Below are 23,195 nucleotides of genomic sequence, written 5' to 3' on the forward strand. Positions count from 1 at the left end.
ATTGAACATCTTACAGAGTGTCATCTCAGAAGGGAGTCAGCATCAACAGAAGTCTTGCAGAAAGTACAGACTACTTTTCATGTGACCTGGAATTCACGTATACCTCTGATTGCCTCTCTTCCTTCTTGGAGACAATGATGAGTGTGATACAAGGCAGTCTCCAGAGACGAGTTTTTGTCCCTTGAAAAATTACCTGGGCAATGGTTGGGCCAGCGATGCGTTGATTCTTGAGGGATTGGAACGCATGTTCGGGAAATAGCCTTTTCTCCCAACCACTGTGAGTGCTATAGAATCCATCCTACAAAACAGTTTGCTTATACTCTTCTGAGACTTGGCATTGTTTATTGGGAGTGAGGTGGGAGTTTTCAAGTAGTTCATAGACATCCTGCTGATGGGGAAGACCTTGCCTCATGTCCTGGGTGGCCTTGTGAATCTGCACCCCAATGCTGTTCTTTGGAGAAGCTCTCTGGCCCTGGTGTGCTTGAGCCTGACGCTTGCAGATGCCAAACTTGCTGAGCAAGATGAACACGTCCCTCTGGAAGGCCTTGGTGAAAATAGCATAGAGGAATGGATTGGCACAGGAGTTCAGGGGGTAGAAGAGAACCAGCAAGATTTTGGAGTTGGTGACGGTGATGAGAGGTTTGTTCATAAGTGCCGACAGTGCGTAGAACGAGATGGGGGCCATGCACATGAAGTCAGTGAAGATCAACACAGCCATCCTCTTTGCAATTTTGGTATCTTTGTCCCCGGGGTTGTAGTGTGGGTTTCTCACTGTAATGTAGATCTTCACATAGCAGGAGCAGACAATGACGAAGGCGATGATGTTGAGCAACAGAACGAGGACAATGTATGCCAGAGCAAGAGGGGTCTCGGTGTCCATGGGAAGGCAGATGCTGACCTTGGCATAGCTGCTTATTCCCACCAAAGGCAGAAGGGCGAGAAGGAAGCAACAGATCCAGCCCCCAACCATGATGGCATATGCATGCCTGAGGCGTATCTTCCGGTCCAGGCGCATAGCAAAGGTGATGGCATACCAGCGCTCCAGGGTAATGACCGTCAGCGTGTACACTGATAGCTCACTGGCAAAGACGGTAAAGAAACCAGCTGTGTTGCACCCAGGCCCTGTCTGCCAGTCAATAGCATGGTTGTAGTACTCAGAGTGAGTGTAGAGGTCTACGGAGGCAATGAGCAGCAAGTAGATCCCCATGCAGAAATCTGCGAAGGCCAAGTTGCACATGAGAAAACGCGGCACAGTCAGTTTGTAGTGGCTGGTTAGGAGGATGAACAGGACAAAGACATTGCCCAGGAGAGCCAGGAGGCTGACAAACCAGACCACAATTCTCAGGAACTTGTAGCCCATGATGTCTTCACAGGGGTTGAACTCGTCCGACTTGGGGGTACACACCATGTCTTCGTTGTCTCCACAGACAGTGTAGTCGTAATGGCTGTCAAAGGCCAGGAGGGTCTCCTCCTGGGGATTTTTGAGCTCCTGGCCAAAACCAATGTTTTCATCCTCTTGCTCTTCAAAAAAGACGTAGTAGTGTGAGTTGCTGCGGATATCCTGGAAATTGGGGTTTTCTTTGTACCCAACATTGCTGTGCCAGGAATCCTCTTCATAATCTCGGTAGGCTGGGCCAGCCAAGGTATTCACAGATTTTCTCTGACGCAGGCTCCGGATGCTGCTCTCATTACACATCAAGGACTCAAGGATTCTGCAAGACAACAGAAAGCAAACACTGCTTAAAGAGAAAGAATGGTCCTTGCAACACTTGGGAAAATATCAAAACTACTTAACGATAGTATACAAGATTCTGTGAGACTCCCTGTGATCTGGTGGAAGTTTTCTCCTACATAATTTTCTATCACCTCCTCTCTCCTACTGACAGCTAGTGACACTGCTGTGGGTCTTAGCCACAACCAAACTGCATTAAGGGCGGCAGTGTCAAAGCAGGGCTGCTGGAGCCTGGTACTACAATTCACTATTTCATCTTGAGCAGATCTGTGACCTTGCTTCACTAATTTACAAGATGGGGTGAGACTGTTTTTTTGAATACAGTTTAGATTTAGATACGTGCTTTTTCCAAAGCTGTTACAGTGGTACCTGTAGCATTGTGGGTGCCCAAAATGTGTGGCTAAATTTACTGTTGTTATGATTCCTTTTCAGAGCTGCAGCTCTGTGTTTCCTTTGCCTGGAAAACTTCAGACTACCTCTACTCAGGATTGAAAAGGAAACGTTACTGTTCTTTTTCACTGAGTTGTCCTGCCCCTCCTCTGTGTATTTCTTCCAGAGCACTGCTGTTCCTTATCTGCCTGTTTATTTTCTGATTTCCTTGATTAGACTTTAGACAAAATGCAAGAGAAGTTGTCTTGTGCATTGTTGTGGTTAGGGCAGTGCCAGGCACTTAAGCAAGTGCTCAAGAAAGATTTGTTGAATCAATGAATAAGCCCATTGTGCAGGCTATGGAGATTTTATTTGTCTTCTTTCCTGGCCTATCATATTTGCCACCGAAGAACAATTTTCAACTTGGTTTTACTGCTAGGCAGATGTTGACTCATCTGTTGGGATCTGGTTAAAATCTACAGCGGACTGGGCGACGCGGACCTGTTTGGGAGTTAACGAGAAGCTGCCCTGTCTGTACCTGGCCTTTGTCAGTGTAGGATCTCTCACCACTCCCTCAAGCTCATTCCTTGTTTTCTGCAGGAGGGTGTCTGCACCTCTTTGCTTCTACCCCCTACAAGTAGATCCTGATTTTTCCCAAGTGCAAATGTGAGTGTCAAAGTCAACCAGTAGATACTTACATTCATATTTGTCAAAGGGAACTGAATCAGAGACAAATGAAGGTGGGAGTTAGGAGGTCAGGGGACTTTACAGGATGTGAAGGGTAGGAACACGTAGAACAAGTGCAGGAAAAGCAACATGCTGAGGAAGCATGGAGGAAAAGAAGGCCACCCTTACGTTGAAGCCTCGTTAGCAGCCTGATATCACCCCACTGCAAGTACTTCCTTTTTGGTTTCACATTTAGTCTCTGAAATCCCCTGTGACTAGTAATATTATGATCTCCATTTTCAAAGTTCAGAGCCGTTAAGTACCAGGGTGGGATAACACAGCTAGCAACCGGCAGAACTGGAGTACAAATCCACCTGACTCAAAAGGTCAAATGCAGGTAACCACCGAGCTATGAGATTCCCAAGGCCCAAAGCAATGAGGTAATCCAAGCATTTACATTGTTTCTCAGTTTGCCCTCATGGTTGTGACATCAGATACATATTGCATCGGGAGGCCAGACTATTACATCAACATTCTATGTAACTGGGTCACAACTGACTCTTACAGCATCTCTGTTCCCCTCTTATCCTATCGCAATCTACCAACATTGTCCCTAAGTCTCTTCTTCAGCCACTGCGAGTACACGGCATCACTGTGCCCCATGCATTTCCTGAGCCCACAGATGTTGCTTATTCTTCTCCACATGACACTCAAACCACAGGGATGTTTCCTCAATCCAGAAATTGATTCTATGATGGCCTTGTTCTGGGCCTCTGCCACTTACCCTCTGATTTTCTTCTGATTCTTAAAAGCACAGCAGTGGCTCGGGTAAGAAAGGTCGGCCCGGGTGAGGTGCAGGAAACTCAGGGAGAGCGGGAGCTTCTTCAGAGACCACGTGTTCCTCGCTATCAGTTCCTTCAGGTGCTGCAGGCCTTTGGAGGGCAGCGCAGTAACACTGGTGTGAGACACATCCCTGGGAAGTGGAGAACGGAACAGCACAGAAACAGGGTAAGCAGCCAAAGCCTGCAGGTGCCTGGCCAGAAAGACAGACAAGCCAAAGGCAGTCTGTGAGACATTCTGCTCCGATCTTTATACACAGCCCCCAGTCAAAGGGACAGTATGAAACCTCTAAAGCGATGTCACCTGGAATCCCTATTTTTATATATTCATTCCTTTGAGAAGAAGAGAAATGCGGGGTAGCACCCCCATCATTCTGGTTTACTTTCCAGATAACTGCGATGTCTGAAATTGAGCCACGTCAAAGCCACGAGCTGGGAATTCAATCCAGGTCTCCCATATCGTGGCAGGAACTGAATTACTGATCCATGCTCTGTGCCTTCTGAAGTGTACTGACAGGAAGCTGGAGTCAGGAGCCTAAGTCAGGTAACAAAATTAGGCACTTTTTTTTGTTTTTACTTATTTGAAAGTCTGAGAGAGAGTTCTCCAACCCACTGGTTTGTTCTTTGAACACCTGCAACTGGACTAGGCTGAAAGCAGAAGACAGAAACTCAATCTGGATCTCCCCACGTGGCAGGCATGTAACTACATCAGCCATCGCCTGCTGCTTCTCACGGCACGTTAGCAGGAGCCTGGGTTGAGGAGCAGAGTCGAGACTAAAACTCAGGAACCCTTTTCTAAGTGATGGAGGCGTCTCAGTTAGTGGCTAAGCTACACTATTGTCCCGGAACTCTGATTGCTAGAAATTCCAGTTTCCATCAGCACAAACACCATTTCTGCAGGCACTTTGTTCATCACAATACATGCTGAAACAGATGTCAGTTCTGCTCTGGAAAATAGCACCATTTCCCATTCAAGGATCTCTAGAGGCGAGGGAAATAAAATCGAACAGGCTCCAAGGGAACAGCTGTGTTGCTCATAGTCTCTCAAGGGGTTAGGGTTTGGGGACTCATAAGCTTTTCACTGATAGAAGTCAACATGGTATTATTAAAATCCAGAACTGGGAGGCATAACCACTTGCACTGTGAATTCATAACAACCGTTACCTCTTCCAATTTCCTAAGAAGACATGTATGCATGATTTGCTGAATAGAAAAGCCAGCAGTCTGACACGAGACTCAAATCACTTGTGCAAACAATGGGGTCAGGTGTGGTGTTGAGGCTGGGAATTATGTAGACATCAGGGTTGGTCATTAGAAATAGTTCATAGATTCAAGCCTAACACTTTTGTTCTTCTCTCTCTCTGTACTTTATCATTTTACTTAAACAACAGCTTGAAGAATACTAAGGACATGAATATTTAACTTAACTTGTTTATATATTTTATCAGTTAAAATGTTGACTATTCTTTATCAAACACATTTATACTTTAAAATACTTAATTTAATTAGTAGTGTCTGGTTATCAAAGAAATTTCAGTATATTCAAGTTCTTTATTCACATGATTGTAGTTGGACTTGACTGGGATTTACCCGTAGATTGTAAATGTCTAATGCTGATGCAATGTGTCTTTAACAAACACAAAACGTGTGTGTTAAGCTCATACTGCAGAATTATGGCTCTTGTGGCGGAAGATAAATGTGAGGGTCATTATTTGCTATTTTTTTTTGCATTTTATTTAAAACTATTGCAATTTAGTATTTCCCATTCTTGCCCAGTGACAAAAGTTGCTGCTGGTATCTAATGCCATCTGATCGCCAGACAAGTTTTTGGAATTATTTGGGAAAACTAGTGCAAATGGGCAACCTCTCAGGCATTAAGAGTTGAGGAATTTTGAAGCCAGCCTTAATGTAAGCATAATATAGAAAAGCTAGAGTTTGCTCTTCTGCCTCAGCTGCCATTTAGTGGCATCTTGTTTTCTGTTGTCCATGCTATCGTCATGGTATGCTAACGTCCTGTCTCCAGGTTTCCAGAAGCAACTTACATGTATCTCTCTTTTAAATGTTTATTTTCATTTCATTTTAAAGGCAAATAGAGACAGAGAAAGAGATCATCTGTCCATTGGTTGGTTTCCTGTTCCCACGTGCCTGCAACCACCAGCCCTGGGCCAGATGGAAGTCAGGAACCCAGAACCCAGTTTGGATCTCCAACATGGGCGGCAGGGACTCAGGTACCTAATGCATCACTGCAATTTGTGTTGAGTTCTTGAAACTTCCATGTCCTAGGAGCTTTTCTGTACACAGACACAGGTGCAGTTACCTTCCAGGGACTCATTAGGGATACAGGAGGGAGGAACGGATGCTGTGTTTGTCCATGTGTCTGTAAGGAACACATCCCAACTAGGGCATTCCTAGTTGGTCCAAGTTAGGCAGAACGAGAAGGAGTTTGGCAGACATGGGGAGAACAGGTGTTAGAAAATGTCTGGAAAGGTTATGTTTATGACATAATGAGTTATGGCATTTTTGAAGAACTATATATTTGAGAGGCAGAGAGAGTGAGAACCTTCCATCTACTGGTTTATTCCTCAAACGGCCTGAATGACTAGAGCTGGGCTTGACACACAGCCAGGAGCCAGGAGCTTCTTGCAGGTGTCCTACTTAGATGCAGTACTCCAAGTACTTGGGTGGTGTTTCACTGCTTTCCCAGGTATATTATCAGGGAGCTGGAGCCGAAGTGGAGTAGCTGGGACTCAAACTGGTTGCCCATAAGCATTGCTGATAGATTTATTCACTATAGATTCAGCCATACCTTTCTCATCCAGTCTCTCACAATCTTCCAAATCTGTTCTCCATTAACTAGCCAGAGTAGTCTACAAATGCTTTGAGATGTGCCACTTTTTGCCACTTAAAACCTTGCACTGGCTTCCCAATGTGCCATGCATATTATACCCTCTTTATACCATGCCCATCCTGAATCTACAGCTCTGATCCTTGATGACTTCTTCTTAGCTTGTGGCTGCAAGGAGCAGGTCACAGGAAATGGCCACTATGGCTGCTCCTCCTAAAGCTCTCCTGCTGTGTGCTCAGCTCATGCTACTGTTGTACATACAAGATTAAGCAAGTGGGACCTCTGGCCTTTCTTAGTTTAGATTTGACTTTTCTTGCAAAGTTCTGCACTTTTAATAAGACAACCTGGGTGTAAGCAAAAAAGATGGCAGGAATTGCTTCTCAAATCCCCCAGTGGAAGTGTGCCTGTCCATTCAAAATATTCCAGGAGAGTAGCATCCTTTTGGCCATTTGTAGAGCGAAGCAGCAAATGGAAGATCTCTTTTCTCTCTTTGTTCCTCTGCTGTGCCACTGTGCCTTTCAAACAGATATTTAAACATCAAACTTTAAAAGAAACCCGAATTACATCTTTAAAATCTGTGTTCCCTGCAACATCTACAGAATGAAGTCTTAGAAGTTAAGTGCCGCCCTTTACCCAGTGGGAGTTTCTTCCTGAATCTCATATAGCCTCTTCATTGATTTTTCTCTCCTTTATTTCACAGGATCTTATCTTCTCGTAACTGCTTAGGCTGTGTAGGAGGTTATTTTCTGAGTCCTTGAATATCTGAAAGTGAAAGTAACCTTTTTTTCCCCCCCTGTCTTTTAAACTAATCCATATTTTAGCTTGCTTTATAATTTGAGGTTGTGTATTCCTTTCTTTTCAGAATTTTCAAATCTTGACCCTACTGGATTCTGGCCTCCAGTAATTCTGTGGCAGGCGGGATGTTGTTCAAGTTGTTATTCTCTGCTGATGGATTTGCTAGCACCCATCTCCTTATCGCCTCTCCCTGATGGAAGATGAAGACACCCTGTTGCACACCTTCACATCTTCTTCCATTTGCTGAGCTACTCACTGAGGATGCAAAGTTCTTTCAATCCAGGGCCCAGGACTCAAGGACATTTTCTTGAATTCTTCTTGAGATAATGTCCCCTCCTACTTTCTGTTTTTTTTTTTTTTCCTCTGGAATTCCCAGGAAGTGGAAAAGACTGTTCTGGGGTCCCCGAACACGTGTCTATCTTTTCTTGTAACTTTCTTCCAATGTTTTCATTAAGTCTCTGGAGGAATTCTTTTATTTGATTCTTCATTTCAACGTGCTGAAAGTCGAGACCCTGCAGATTCTAGACATTGTAGGATATGGGGGGCTTTGGACTGCTTCTTATCTGACAGAAGGCTCTGACTATATATATATATATTTTATTAATTTCTTTATTTTTACAATCTTTACATAGTTAATTAGGGTAAAAAGGTTCCAGGGCTACAGGAAAGTGGATAAGACTAGTATTTTTCCATATTGTTTCCTTCATGTTTGAAGAGGGGTATTAAGGGAGAAGGCCCACCCAGTTTCCCACCCTCCCCAGGTCCCAGATGTAGGGTATGCTCTGAGGTTCTTGCTTAAGTGGTTTTGATATTTCAACAGTTATGAATCGTTGCCAATCTTGCCACTCCAAGCACTATGAGGTCTTTGAAAAATCCACTGATTGACATAGTCCATCATAGCTGAGATGGTTGGTTGACCTGTTCTGTCTTCTCCCTTTTCTTGGTTAGGGTTCTGAGTCCAACATTTAGATTAGGAAGATCTCCAAAGAAACTTCTTGTATGTGCTAGCAAGTACAAGGCCCGGCACAGTCCATCGCCCTGATTAGCTGGTGGTTGTAATTGCTGGGTTGGTTCTGTTTTCACTCCCGACTTCCACTGGAACCAATGGGTGTTGCAGTCCATCCTGGTTCTGCCCAGCACATACTTGGCCCTCACATAAACCAGTGGGAGCTGCAGCCTAGTTGGAGCGACCCACAATAGCCCCCACCAGGCCCGCCCCCTACCCTGGTTTGCCAGTATGTGTAGCAGTAATCCTCTGACTATATTTTTAAAATGTATGGCCAACTTTTAAGAATATTTTATTATTTCCTTTTCTTTTAAAACCAGTATACTTGAGAAAGCACCCCATGGCATTTGGGGGCAGGAGTGGTGCATTTACAATGTCCGGATTGGTATCCCAGCTCTGCATCCTGGGCTGACTGTCCCCTCAGCTGGTGTTTGCTGAACAGTAGCTGGTAGTGTGCTCTCAATAGGGCTTGTATTATTAGTATCATTACGTGGTTCAGACAAGCGGATTTTTCCCAGGTCACGAGTTATGAGTACTGCTTTGTTAAAAATTCTTTTCTATTCTTTGCAATGTCTTTGATTTTTCCAGGACTATTTCCTCCTACCTTGACTTTTGTTGCTCACGTTAGAAGCACCTTGGGTGGGGGGTCTGGTGCTTCATGATTACATGTTCACACAGGACAACGAGCAAGCCATTATTTTGTTGGACTTGAAATTTTTGGGTTGCGGATGTCTTTTTTCTCTGTTAGGGCTTTTTAAGCTTCTTTTCCAAAGACAAAAACAAGCAAAAACCTTTATAAATCTACAGCTTGGGAAGGCTTGTCTGATGCCATTTTGCAGAAATGCGGTAAATGTTAGTATTTCCAGGTTTAGATCTCCAGTTAGTCCTTCTGTCTTCAGTATCGTGATCTCATTCTTGCCACCTACCACTCCTCTCAACACGAAAGCCCAGGGTTCTGCAGGACAAGCCAGCTCCCTCTGCCTGGGTTCAGTGGGAGCACTTCGTGTCTCACCGTCCTCCTCTGCCTGCCCATGTTTCTCAGAATTCCGCAGTTTTCTGGACCTTGGATGCACCCCCAATCATCTTCTTTGCCTTAGAGATCTCTGCATATTAAAACATCCCCTTGTTATCTTTTCACGAGGATCTGAGGAGGGAGAGGATGAACATGGTGAACTGATTTGTAAAATAACAGAAATCACTACCTTGTTCACTGAGGTTTCAACAGCAGCTGTTGATCAACTTAGGAATGCTTGTCTGAAGAGTCAAATGATCGTATGTGACTAATCTTAAAGTCTGTTATGTGCAAGCAAAAATAGCTTTGTTGGGCCTATGTCACTACAACCCTTATTTCCTCCCATTTGACTTTGTGTAATTACATTTCTTTTCACTTACTGCTTCCAGGACCTGTGAAATTTCATGGAGTTTACAATTACATAGCATAATGGGGCCTGCCAGGGAGCGCTGGCCTCAGGTTGTACCTCAGTAAGGTCGATGTTCTACAACCCAGTAACAGGAGGAAACAAAGCTAGAATACAGGCATGACCTTCTCAGTGCTGAATCCCTCTTTTGTTGACGCCTACACGCATCAGCATGACCATGACCATGGTGACAAAAACATCAGGCTAATGCCATTTGTAACCAATGAAGAGTCCATGGTCTTGATGATTGTTTATTTCTTTGAGACTCAAAGGGCAAACATAACTACCAGGGTGGATTTTGTGACTTGTCAGAGGCAGTGTGTCAGTGTGGGATTATATTTCAGTCAGAGACAAAGCAATAAAAAGAAAGTCTAGAGTTCTGAAGAGACACCTGACCAAAACCAAGCAACGCCCCCCCAAAACAACCAAAACAAAAAAACCATAAATGTTTACTAAGTACATGAAAAGATGCTTATTTTCAATAATTAGAGAACTGTATGTCAAAACCACCATAGGAGACCAGGTCTCAGCCAGCTAGCAGCATGCTGTTGTTTGTAAATGACATCTCAGTGAAAAATAATCTTGTCCAGGACCAACATAAAAGATGATGGATTCAGCACCACTGTGGACTTGAGTGTGCTGGACAGAACCCCTTTAAGGCCTCAGCCAGCTAGCAGTGTGATTCTGTAAAGGATAAAAAAAAAATATGGAAGACGTGTTTTCTCTAAATAAACACGATAGTGCTGTGATTTTTTGGGGGGGGATTTTCATGTGATTAAGCTGATCAACTAAGATTATTAAAAGTTTATTCCTGACTTTTATTTTTGATGAAATATGTGATAAAAACTCCATCCTGTCTCCTTAGGAGGCACTGAAGTGGGTCGATCACGACACAGCAGGTCGCAGTGGTGGACGGTTGCCACGGTGGGTTATGCAAGTTGACTTTAGAGAACACTGGTTATCGTGGAAAGCATTGTATTTCAGTATGTTCTTTCCTTTGGGATTATAAACACCAAAAGCTTCTCTTTCAAAATAAGGTAAAAGAAAACAATGCAGTCAAAAATAGAAAGCATAAAAATGGAAAATGAGACTGCCTGTGTTGATTAAAAATCAATAAGTGAAATGTCATCAAAGTTTCAAACTTAAGCAGAAAAGATTTTCATCTTTTCAAAAGCAGATTGGAACACAGATTGCTACATACGTTTCTGTATTGAAAATAAGCATCTTTCCATGTACTTAGTAGCCATTTGTGGTTTTTTGTTTGTTTTTACGGTTTGAGGGTTTTTTGCTTGTTTTTGGTCAGGTGTCTCTTCAGATCGCTAGACTTTTTTTTTTTTTATTTGTCTCCAAATGAAATATAATAGATTTGAACACAGATTGCCTGCTTTAAATTCTTTTTTGGAGAAATAACCATGAAAACAGACAGTGCACAGGTGAAGTTGGATAATTTGTTGATCATAGGAGATGGGGGAAAATACTCAGAAATAAGATCACTTATACATAGTAAACTTTCAAAATAAACCTCTTGGTAGATGGTCATCAAGATACATATTGACATGTCAATGCCTAACATGATACCAAAAGGCTTAATATCTGAAGATGTAATTACAGATTAAAGTTTAGTTGTTTTACATTTAAATAAGAGTATAATAAGCTGAATTTGGTATAATCCATTTACATAGTTCTGTTTTTGTTGCCTGAATTTTGGGAGTCTTTGATAATGATGTTGCCTACTACAATGACTTGCATTGTCCCCCCATGTTTGCTCAGAGCAGTTTCTCAGTTTCAGTTTTTTTTTTAACATATATATTTGTTTATTTGAAAAACAGAATATCAAGAGAAGGACACACACACACACAGAGGTTCCATGCACTGCTTCACTCCCCAAATAGCCTTAATGTAGGGGTCTGGACCCGCAAAACCAAGAACCAGGAACTCCATTTGGGTCTCTCTTGTGGGTGGCAGGGGCCCAAGTTCTGGAGCCAGCTCCTGTTGCCACCTCGGTGCGTTAGCAGAAAGCCGAATTGAGAGCAGAGTCATAGAGCTCAGACTGGCACTCTGACATGGGATGCCAACGTTGCAGAGGGCAGCTTAACCTACTGCATTCCAACACAGGCCCCTCAGGTCTTAAACTTAGATTTAAAATTTTTAAAAAGATCTATTAATTTGTATTGGAGACACAGATTTACAGAGAGAAGGAGACAGAGAGAAAGATGTTTTGTCCACTGGTTCACTCCCCACATGACTGCAATGGCTGCAACCGAGCCAATCTAAAGCCAGGAGCCTCTTCCGAGTCTCCCATGTTGATGCAGGGTCCCAAGGCTTTGGGCTGTCCTCGACTGCTTTCCTAGGCCACAAGCAGGAAGCTGGATGGGAAGTGGGGCCGCTGGGATTAGAACCAGCACCCGTTTGGGATCCTGGTGCATGCAAGGTGAGGAATTTAGCCACTGGGCTACTGTGCTAGGCCCAAGATGTAAATTCTTATTGCATCTTGAGTTGATTTCTATGTATAGAAGTGGGACTCTAACTTGTTTTCTGCATAAATGTGTCCAGATTTTTCAGCACCATTTAATAAAAAGACTGTCTTTTCTGGAATGTAAGTTCTCAGCACCTTTGTCAAAATTCAGATTGTTATCTATAGTTGAATTTATGCATACTCGTTAAAAAGGTTTATTTAATTCATTTAAAAGGCAAAGTTACAAAGAGATAGGAAGAGAGAGAGAGAGAGGGAGAGGAGAGAATTCTACCATCCCCTTGTTCATTTCCCAAATGGCGCCTCATTCGGGAATGGGTCAGGCTGAAATTGGGAGCCTGAAGTCCTTTTTCAGTCTCCCAGGTGGATGGCGGACACCCAGGGACTTGGCCCATCTCCGGCTGCTTCCCCAGATGCGTTATTATTGAGTTGGAAGGGGAGCTGCCAGGACTCCCACCAGCTGGTGTTCAGACGAGACGCTGGCACTGAAGGCAGTAGCTGAACTTGCTGTGCCACACTGCCAGCCAGTTTCTGTATTTTTCATTCTGCTCCACTAATCCCTTCATCAATTTTTATGTCAGTACCAGGCTGTTTTGGCATTCACTGTTTTCATCAGAAAAATCATACAATATGGGGTGTATCCAAATACCTATTTCTGAGGATTCCCCAAAGAATAAATTACTTTGGAAAAACAATTCAGTTTTTCACTGAATCATCTTTATCTTAAAGCGACTGATTTCACATTAAAAAAAAGCATCAACAGAGATTTAATCATGAGAAATATTACCATTTTTATTTGTATTTTTATAATAAAAATCAAAATACTTCTGAGTACTGTGAACGTCTACGCAGTACTATAATTTTCAAGATAATTGTGACTTCTTATGTCTATATTAAGGGCATACAGTTATAAACCCACTCACCTGGCTGCATTCAATCTAAAAGTAAAATGAAATCATTTAGGGTTGGAATGGGAAGCTGTCCATCCCCTGCGATACTGGCTTATTCTCTCATCTCAGGATGCTTCATTCCCTGTCTGGCTCCTGATGGCCAGCAGGCATCTGAACAACCATTCATCAAGTTAAATTTGTTCAGATTTTTAAAAGCATAAATACAAACACAGCCCCTCCTACTCCTTCTTGTCCCTGCTGGATTGTCTTGAGTATCTCTTGTGTGCTGTGTTCCACTTAGAGACTGTACGTATAAGAGCAAGATTTAAACCAAGGCAGAACAAGAGTGAAGAAGATGGTGGTGGTCACTCATAGGACGTGAGAATGTTAATCCAAAGAAAAGCATGACTATGTTGGGTTTTCACTCCGGTTTTTCAAAGCTTATGTCCCATCTTCCCCAGTGATTGCAAGGTCTTTCAGGTGCAAATCAGACTAACATTTGTATTTTGTTCTTTTTGCAGCCACTGGGAAATACAGATTCACATAGATTTTCACTGCAATGTCCGGGTCACTGTCCCCCTATCTGTAGACCTCAGGTCTTAGAACTTGACATATGACAACTGCTCAATGAGCATCCACACAAATGTGACTGCTTCATTAGGCACTGGATGCCATGCTGGAGGTTGGAACCTGCTGGGTGTGAAAGAATAGAGCTGTATTCCAGGCAACATCCTTCATAGCCAGGTGAGGGGAGACCGGTTAGAAAGCCTTACCGGAGGCAACAGCATTCTTCACCTTCAACATCAGTGTCAACTCCCAAGGTCTCTATCAAAAAAAAAAAAAACCCACTAAAATGTCCTTTTTAAGGTATTACTCACAGCAAGGTTGGTCCACTGTATACTCCTCCAAATGCATCTTTGTCAATAACTGCTAGATATTTATTCTTGTTTAGGTAACTAGAGAGAAAGAAATAACAGTATTATGTAAGTTTAGGCAATCACATCAAATTAGCATAAATACTAAAGTAAAATGGCATCCTTAGCTATTAGCTGTATTTTGAAGAATCTGGAAGACGTTTTCCCTTCTAAATATAAGCACTCAATACTTTTATACATTCCAATGATGCAGAGTTTATACGTATTAACTAAGGCCAAATTCTTTTTCAAAAGTGATCATATTTGTGATCTAGTTTGTATATTTTAATTGCAAAGTTGTCTAAAATTTCTTTTTTTTTCCTGGCAAATGACATTTGTGTTTTTCAAGCCATTTCAGTACTAACTGATTTAAATTCTGTTTCTAAATATTGATCAATATTTCCCTATCCTTTGGAAGAAGACTCTCAAATGGGGGAATGGAAATGGTGAGGGTGCTGAGAGGCAATGGAGAGTGCCAGAGATGATCTTTTCTTTGGATAAGATCGATAAATTTAGCAAACAAAAATACATGGTGTCAGTTAAATCTGAATTTTAGATAAGCAGGGGATTTTTTTAAAGTGTGTATATTCTCCATTCAATTAAAGAAAAATCTTCCTTTATTAAACTGTTACTTGGAAGTAGAGGTGTGGCCTAGTGTTTAAGATTCTCATGTCCAGACGCCTGTGTCTGAGTCGCGAATATGGCATCTGACCTGAGTGGCTTGCCATGGCTAGCACTGGGAAGCAGCAGTGATGGCTCAGGTCTTTAAGTTCCTGACACTCAGGTGGAAAACTTGAACTGGGTTGCTGGTTCCTGGCCCATCATTGACCCAGCGCCAGACAATCGTGGTGCTGTGTCTGTTAAATAAATAAATAAATAGATTTAAAAAATTATTTATTTAGAAGGCATAGCTTCTAAAGAGACAGAGACAGAAAGATCCTCCATTCACTGGCCCTCTCCCAAATTCCAGAGGCTTGCAGCTCCCCTCTTTCCTCCAACAGAGTGAGGTAGGTACAGTCAACCAACCACTGATGGCCACATAATGGAGAACAGAAGAACAGAACATTTGCAATATGGTGACATGGTGTTTATTTTAGGTTGTTTGAGCTGGATGACTGTCATTGTTGACCTTGATAACCATCAAAAATGCCCCAAAATGGTCTCCTCAGGTAGTGGGTGAGCACCTAAATCTGACATAAGAGTCCATTAACCTCATTCATGTTGAAAGGTCTGATGGAGCTGTGAAGGCAGCCAACAGGTACCCTCTTGGTTGTTGCCATCTAAGGTTCCAATCTCAGTACCCACTTGATCACTGTCCTTCAAGCCACTCTGTCCATGGAGATTGCTGGGTAGTGACAACTGAGGTAGGCAAGTTGCCTTGATGAAGACATCTGGAGAGAAGATCTTGAACAGCACTGTTTGTTTTAACTGAGCTCAGCCCAAGGGCTGCCCTGGCTTGACATGTTTTTTTTGTATTCTTTGGACTCTGCAGCTCACAGGTTACATTCTGTTCTCAGATCGTTGAAAATTAAGAAAGAGCTGGTAAGCTCATCTCAGTTTTTTCCTCTTCATCTCTGACTGCTGCAAGTGGAAATCGACTTGCTCTCATCATGAGAAATTATTGTAAAACTAAATTATTGCTTGTCCAATGCTGCAGTGTTTTCAACTGATATGTAATACGCCCTTGAGGATAAGAAAGCTGGTTGATAAGCACTGTGGTTTACCAGAAACACTGCAGAAGATTTAAAACTGGGAAAGCCAGCCAGAGTCCAGGAGGGGAGGGGAGGAATGCAGAGGAGGTACAGCCAACTTGAGTGGAGATGGACTGACCTTGCAGGGGCTGTGTTCCTTAAGATCCCCAGGTTGTCTGGGTGCTCAGTTTCTTGCAGAGTTAGGTGCTTGGAGCTGGAACCTGCATTGTGGCCTCAGGCCGCCTATTTACCTTTTAAATTTGGATTCAGATTTCTGCCCCTCCCTCCCATCTTCAGCTAAGACAGTAAGGCAGAGAAACAGATTCCCACAATCTTTAATATACAGGAAAAAGTGCTTTCGTCAGTTCTATTTATTATATAATACATTCTAAGAATGTCGGTCTAAGTACATCTGACTCCTTCACCATGACCTGCCCTGATTCTTTGGGAATCCATATAGTACAAATCAGCTTGAAGAACTCAATCAGAAATGGTTGGCCGTGTGGGTTATACGTTAGCCAACGACCGTTTTATAGGGGAAGGATCACTTAAGTGAGTCCTTAGAAGTAGAAGGTAGACATAATTGAACTAAAAGGAGAATATAAAGATTTGTAGTAAGAGATGTTGGTGGGAAAGAGGGTACCAAATTTCTATATTTGAAGGAATTGTGTGAATTAAATGACTTGAGTAGATGTTTGAGTATAATGTATGCAAAAGGGCACCCCAATATGCATATAATTCTTTGGTGACCAGAGAAATCATCATGTTCTCTTGGGCTCAGGAGCTGCAGGCTTAGTTCTCTTCATCATTATGTCCTAAAATATGCTTGTGAAAGAGATACTCCACCATGCCAGATTTGGGGGCTCCCACTGTGTATTCTGATTAAATGGTCACCCTAAGTTTTTGATGAGTTTCATATACTCATTCAGGCAATCCATCTCAATGCACTCATGCAGTGGAGGTTTTTTGTCCATGTCCAGTTTATGCAGTTCTAGTTGTGATTGATGCCTTTTCCTGAGTGTCATAATACTTCATTTCATTGCGCCCATCTCCCAGCCATCATCCTCTGGTTCCTTGATGTCTTGAAGGAAGATTCTGCCATCTGCTTGGTGCTATAGCTTCTTCAGTTTTTCAGCATTCCTCTCACATTGTGAGAATTTGGCGAAGCTCCTCGAAGCTGCATTATCACAAAGGCAGGTGGCTGCAGCAAGCACAGAGCTCCAGGCACACGTGGTGGTGGGGGGGATGTAGGCCTCTGACTCTCAGTGGTGGTTGTGGCACCTGTGGCAGATTGGGAGGGGACCTGGGCCTGTGGCAGGCAGTATCTGTGTGGGGAGATGGGCTTGAGGGTAGTCCAAGGATGCTCCATGCAGGTGGCTGTCGGAGGAGGCAGGGGTCCCTTCAAGCACCATTGAAGCAGGAAACCAGGATATATGGCATAGAACATCCCTGGGCTTGAAAGTCAGGATTTCCATATTTAAATGCTGGGGTGGGCTTGTAATTCCTTAAAAAGTAAGAACTGGTAATTCCTTAAAAAGTAAGACAGACATCACTGTATGTGTATGTGTGTGTATTAGTCACTGATCATTGTTGAGGGGGGTTATGACTCTTGAAGAAACAATGATTTTTCTAGGAAAATCAGAATTTCTATCTAGGGGATTGAGAAGTCCTGCCCTGATCAAAGCTCATGCATCTCATAATTAAGGAAGACAATGTAGTTGACAAAAAGATGGTCAGGAACAAGGTGGGGGGATTTCACAATTGATAAGCTCAGGAGATGGTGATGGTGGTGGTAGTGGTGTGTGTATGAGAAAGAGAGAGAGAAAGAAAGAGTTCTGTTGGTCTCAATCTCAGCATACAGCAGCTTTTCAACAAAGACTTTTCTGAAGAAATAAATGAAAGTCCCATGTTTAATTCACAGATAAGAGGCAACCTGGATGTCATGTTGAGCAGCAAGGATGTCAGAGATGAAGTCTCATACTGTAGAATGGAAATGTGCTGTAGACGTGGTTCTCAGGAGTTTTAGGATCTGTTTCATATCTAAAAAGGAATTTCAGCCTGTACATCTACAGTCCCTTTAGGGAAAACTTGGGCTGGAATATAGTCTTGTTGTGAGACTCACATGGGAACACTTCAGTGGAAAACTGGAGTTCTCTCCCATGGCTCTTGTTATTCAGATAATTAGAAGAGCCATGCCTAGCTCCATGGAAACATTTTAGTTGCAGAAATAAGGACACCTGTTTATAAACAGTAACAGGTGAAAAAGTGCTCAAGCCTTCAGCAGGCAAAGGGAAGCCAGTCTTGGAGCATTCCCTACAAGCTGTTCAAACACTTACTCTGTGAGAAATAATACTCTGTTTAATCCTATAATCTCCTCTGTCATCATTTCCCCCAGTGCTTTAAGCTGTTGTGTTTCACTTCTAATCAGATAATGTGTGATGCTAATTAGTATATTAATTGTGTTGATCTCTCTGTTTCTAATGATTTATGTTTTGATAGTTTCATAAGAACATCAGAATGATATGCCTTCTTGTTCAGAGCTTTACAAGCAGATGGAAGCTACAGTCTAACAATAGAAAACGTGGTGGGAAAAGCAGCATAGTCATGCAGATTGTGTAGACAGACACAAAATGGAAAAGAGGTCCCAAAGATAGAATGTATGACTTAACCTGCAAGTGAGTGGAGTTCAACTTCTGTTGAGCAAGGGATGCTTGTATTATTAATTTCACATCTGAGTGATGACAATGTGCTTGGCTCTGTGTGCAATCACAGGTCAGCATGTCTTACACATCTGCCATCATTTTCATGAACTTCTCACTAATTACTCAATTGCTCCTGAGGAATCAGTGTTCGGACTCAAGTGGAATTTGTCCAACTTGGCTTTAGCAATGTTACTCTCTAAAAATGAGTGTAAATGAGGTCAAACCTGCTAATTTCAGCAAGCGGCCATGAAGTGGATGATGAAGGATGATTTCTTTTTAATCCTAAATTAGAAACTAAAGATATCTGAATGCACATTTGGAGAAAAGACCAATTTGCTAATAATATGTTATCTGCAATTCTTGAACACTATTAGGATCTGTTTACTTGAGTTTAAAATCACAACGGCATTGAAACCAAAAGCAACTTACCTAGGTTAAAAACACTGTGAATACTATTTCATTATTGCCATCATAGTTTTATCTTTTTTGTTTTGCCTTTATCTATAACTCAATCTGTCTTCCTCTAGTCCAAGGGCTGCTTATAATATGGTCATAGTCTTAATTTTACACGGGATTTACTTAATATTTTTACTGATGTATTTAATTGTAAAAAAAGAGTTTCTATCAATCAGAAAGCTAGGCTAAAACAAGATAGAGAACACTGCTTTGTAACTGCTTTGTTTGCATTCCAAGTATTGATTGGGAAAAAGATTTTTGTTTTCTATAATGATCAGAACTGAATTTCACCACCCTGAAATATTTTACCCAGATTCTTATCTTCAACTCATGTTTGATCTTTGACCTTTACCAAGACTTGGGAGAAACTGACTTCATATTTTACCATAAAGTCATCATCCCCACTGAACAATTTCATCTAGACCAAAATTCTGAAACCAGGATCTTTTGTAAAGTTCTACTGCAACAAAGCCATGTTCATTGGTTTAGGTGTTGCTTTGGGCTGTTCTCACATTTCAAGACACAGCTGAATGCTGCTTGCATCCAGACCAAGATCAAGGCAAAAACTGCAAAGCATCGTTGCATTCAAAGCTCTGCAGGTGGTTCCAATTTGTAACCAATACGAGAACCATTGCTTATAGATCTTAGAATCTGGATTCTGTAATTCAAACTGTGTCATTGGAAGTGATAGCTGACAGTATGAAGGCCATGTCCACAAGTGACCAAATATGGCAAGCTAAAGCAGCAGATAATTCCAAGTGTGGATTCTTATCTTTGGCTTCAAAATCTTTCACTTGTGAAAGCTTTGAGAAATGAATCACCCTGTACTCATGGTTTTGGATTCTTCTTCCCATTCAGCATTTCAGAAAGATAGTTTTGGTTCAGGCAAAAAGAGCTGAGTCACTGGATTCAGGAGTTCTGGCTTTCCCAGCTGCAGTTTCTTCACTGCATCTACTCTCGCCTTATGTAAATGTGACTCTCTGTTGCAGCAATGGTAGCCTCTTGATGCTCCTGACATCTAGAAGACTAGGGAGTCTTCTAAAATCTTTGTGTTCCAAGTGCAAGTATGTGTCAGTAAATGACATTTCAGTTAGTGTTGGGCTTCGTATATTATGGTAGCTCTATAAGATTATAATGGAACTGGAGATTTTCTATCACCTAGTCACATAATAGCTTTGTAATGTTATACACAATGTATTAATCATGGGGTTCTGGTGAACTGCTATAAACAAACTATTCTGCCAGCTTATATGAAAGTATAACATATGTAGTTGTACAGTATATGATACTGGATAAACAAATGTTCATGGTTTCTGCATTTACTATTTGGAGGTATACTTTATCATTACTAAGAATACACAATTACTTGAGCACAGGCATGCCCATACACATGCACACACAAAAGTAGAAAGATAAAAGGAGTTCTCATCAGTTGTTCACTCCCCAAATACCCACAACAGGGACTGAGTCAAAGCCAGAGACGTGATGTGGGTCTCCCACGTGGATAGCAGGAACTCAAACACTTGAGCATCACCACTGTGTCCCAGGGTCTGTAATATCAGAAAACTCGACTCTAGAACCAGAGCTTGGAGTTGAACCCAGGTACTCTCAAATGGGATACAAGGCTCCTAACTCTTACTCCCACCAATGTTTAATCATTATTTTAGAGTGTACTCCTATTTATTAAGGAATCATTTATTTTAAAATAGAATGTTATCTGTGCCCATATGTCGTGTGTTTACATCTGTTGATTGCATCATTTTCTCATGTGTTTCTTGATTTGTCATGACACTGTCATTTGTATATACCTACTTGTATATTAGACTGAACCATCACAGTCTGTGTAACTCTGATGTCTGCACGATGACAAAATTCTCTAAGGAACCAGCTTGGAATATATCCCTAACATCAAGGGACACATGACAAACAACTTCAGTTATTTTAAGTTCCAATACCCTATTTCACTCACACACACACATACACACACAAAAAAACAGAATAAGAAAGTTCATCTCCTTAATTGCTAGGACTTCCAGGAATAGTTGAATCAAAATGGAAAACAGAGTTTGAGAGTCATGTAAATGGCAATAAAATGGTGAATGACAAACCATGGTACAAATCTAGAGAAAATCTTGTTTTTATCATCAAGCAAGGAAGCCAATATAACTGGATGTTAGCAGTCGCTTAATAATATCTGAGATGTGTATTTCAGATTGGGTACATTTTCTGTACTGTTTGATCCATGATACTCATAGCTTTGTTATAATCCCACCCTAATATATGTTTAATTTGGGTAGGAAGAACATTGGCTTTTTTTTCATCTTTCTGTTGCCACAAGTACTATATGATGCCTAGCACATACGTGTCCAATAAATATGGTAAAATAAATGACTGCATGAGATACACACACTTAAAATGGAAGGAAGATCTCTCTAATTTTGTAAATAAATTTGACCTCTAAGCATTCATGTCACTCCATTGAGTAATTTAAACTTTTCCTGTAATTATGCATTAAGGATGATTGATAGGCTAGGCTGGGGTGTTTGGTATAGTGGTTAAGACACTAAGTCATGTGAGTCCCTGGGTTTGAGTGCTGGTTAAAATCCCAGTTCCAGCTTACTGCTAATGCATTTCTTCCCGCTGCTGGGAGAAAGCAAGTGATGGCTTGAGTACTTGGATTCATGCCACCCATGTGGGAGACCTGGGTTGAGTTCCTGGCCTTTGGCTCCAGCTGCGCCCAGTTGTGAATATTTAGGGTATGAATCAGTTAATGGGAGCCCTTGCTTTAACTTTCTGTGTGTATCTCTGCAATTTTCTCTGAGTCTCTGTTTTAAACGAGAAAACAAAAATTGCATCTTAACCACTTTTTGTTCTGAAAAACTTTGGGCTTAAACACACCCTTTCACTACAAACACTATGTTATATTAACACACACACACATACAATAACTACATGTGGCATCATGCTTCTAGGTTTTATTGAAGATAAAAAAGTTTTAGGGTTTATAGTTGAACCCATTTTGAGTAATCTGTACTGTTGGCATTGTCAAGTTTTTCTATGTCATTCCCAAGTCTTGCTGATACTAACTTTGGGTTGAGTGCTTCTCTGTGAGAAGCTATCTCTCAGCAGAATCCTGAACCCTCTAGATGGTTCTTCTGGGGGGTGGGATGGGGAGGAAGGGTGGCCGTTTCCATGGCTACCCTTAACTTACACGGCATCCAGCTTTGTTCCATTGAAAGCGTGTCCTTGGATTGATGTAAAGCCATTGTTGTACAGTTTCCTGCAAATAACAGAGAGAGGGTGGGAGTCAGTGACTGGGGGAAGAGGTGCTGGCAGGTTGGGCTTCATTTCTTCAGGGTCACAAATCTGCACAAAGTTTTCCATGTAACAAGAAAAGTTGACATTACATTTTTTGCAAGGACAAAACTATTTCCTGGTTTGAATTTTCATTCTCTAGACTTAGCTACTGTAGAATGGTGTTTTTTTTCCCCTCAGAAATGCATTAAGCATTTTTAAATAATGTTCCATGAAGATGCCAACCAACAGTGGTGGCCAGTCCTAATGGCAACTCTAGGAGAGCATTAAAAAACCACTAAAATCTACCACATGTAAATTCTACTAATGCACCAAGAAGCACCAAAGAGATGCCAAATTTAGAGTTGGACCTGATCTGCCATTTAATATCTAGATGATTTGGAATATTTCACAGTTTCCTTTTATGTTCAGTTTCTTTGAAAATGGGATATAGTACTTAACAAAAAGGCTGCCAGGATGAAATAAAACATATTAAAAAGGAATATCCTAAAATTTGTATTAATTCAATGTAATTATGGACAATTGTGACATAGCCTCAGACTTTGTTGTTGCTTTGTATTGAACAATTGCATAGTTTAGTCCCAGCTGCAAAGGTATCCTGAGTTAGGATTGCAATATCCAGGGACACAGCCACAAAGCCTGAGACAGTATTGATTTTTTGAATTAGAGCTCCTTTGTGAGAATTATATCTTTTTTTATTTGTGCAAACCTTATTAAGAATCCTGACATTACAAAGTTTCTTTGAGTTATATTTCAGAGAGTAAACAAAAACTTAATGAAAAGTACGCCCTGAAAGGGGAAAACAGAGAAGAAGAAAGATACGGGGGTATGAACTTTAGATACAACCGTATCGTATCAGGAATAGGGGCACACACTGTGGTGGTAGACATGTTCCTGTTCATGTTTTCTGTCTTTTGAACACAAAGACAGCTGGGGTGACGAGGCCAAAAACACGCCCCCATCTCAAACTTGGACAGTGGTCCTGAAACAGGAAGTATCTATCAGACACAGTCCTAACTCTGCTTCAGAACTAATACAACAGGAAGAATTTTTTTTACCAGCCTGGAAAGTTAACTCACCTTTT

General features: G+C 41.7%; 1 protein-coding gene across 1 annotated transcript in view; it reads right to left on the reverse strand.

Annotated features, from left to right (window-relative positions):
- Window positions 1-231: 231 nt before the first annotated feature.
- Window positions 232-23,195, reverse strand: part of TSHR (thyroid stimulating hormone receptor) — a 76,455-nt gene continuing 53,491 nt past the window's right edge. Inside the window, exons 7-10 of the mRNA XM_040975584.1 lie at window positions 22,008-22,076; window positions 13,912-13,989; window positions 3,552-3,740; window positions 232-1,712 (exon numbers count right to left, since the gene is read on the reverse strand). Coding sequence (XP_040831518.1) covers window positions 299-1,712; window positions 3,552-3,740; window positions 13,912-13,989; window positions 22,008-22,076 — 1,750 coding nt within the window. The 3' untranslated portion in view covers window positions 232-298. The remainder of the gene's footprint in view (window positions 1,713-3,551; window positions 3,741-13,911; window positions 13,990-22,007; window positions 22,077-23,195) is intronic.

This window comes from Ochotona curzoniae, unplaced genomic scaffold (assembly GCF_017591425.1).
Source record: "Ochotona curzoniae isolate NIBS_2020 unplaced genomic scaffold, NIBS_Ocur_1.0 contig_2688, whole genome shotgun sequence".
Taxonomy (NCBI): Eukaryota; Metazoa; Chordata; class Mammalia; order Lagomorpha; family Ochotonidae; genus Ochotona; species Ochotona curzoniae.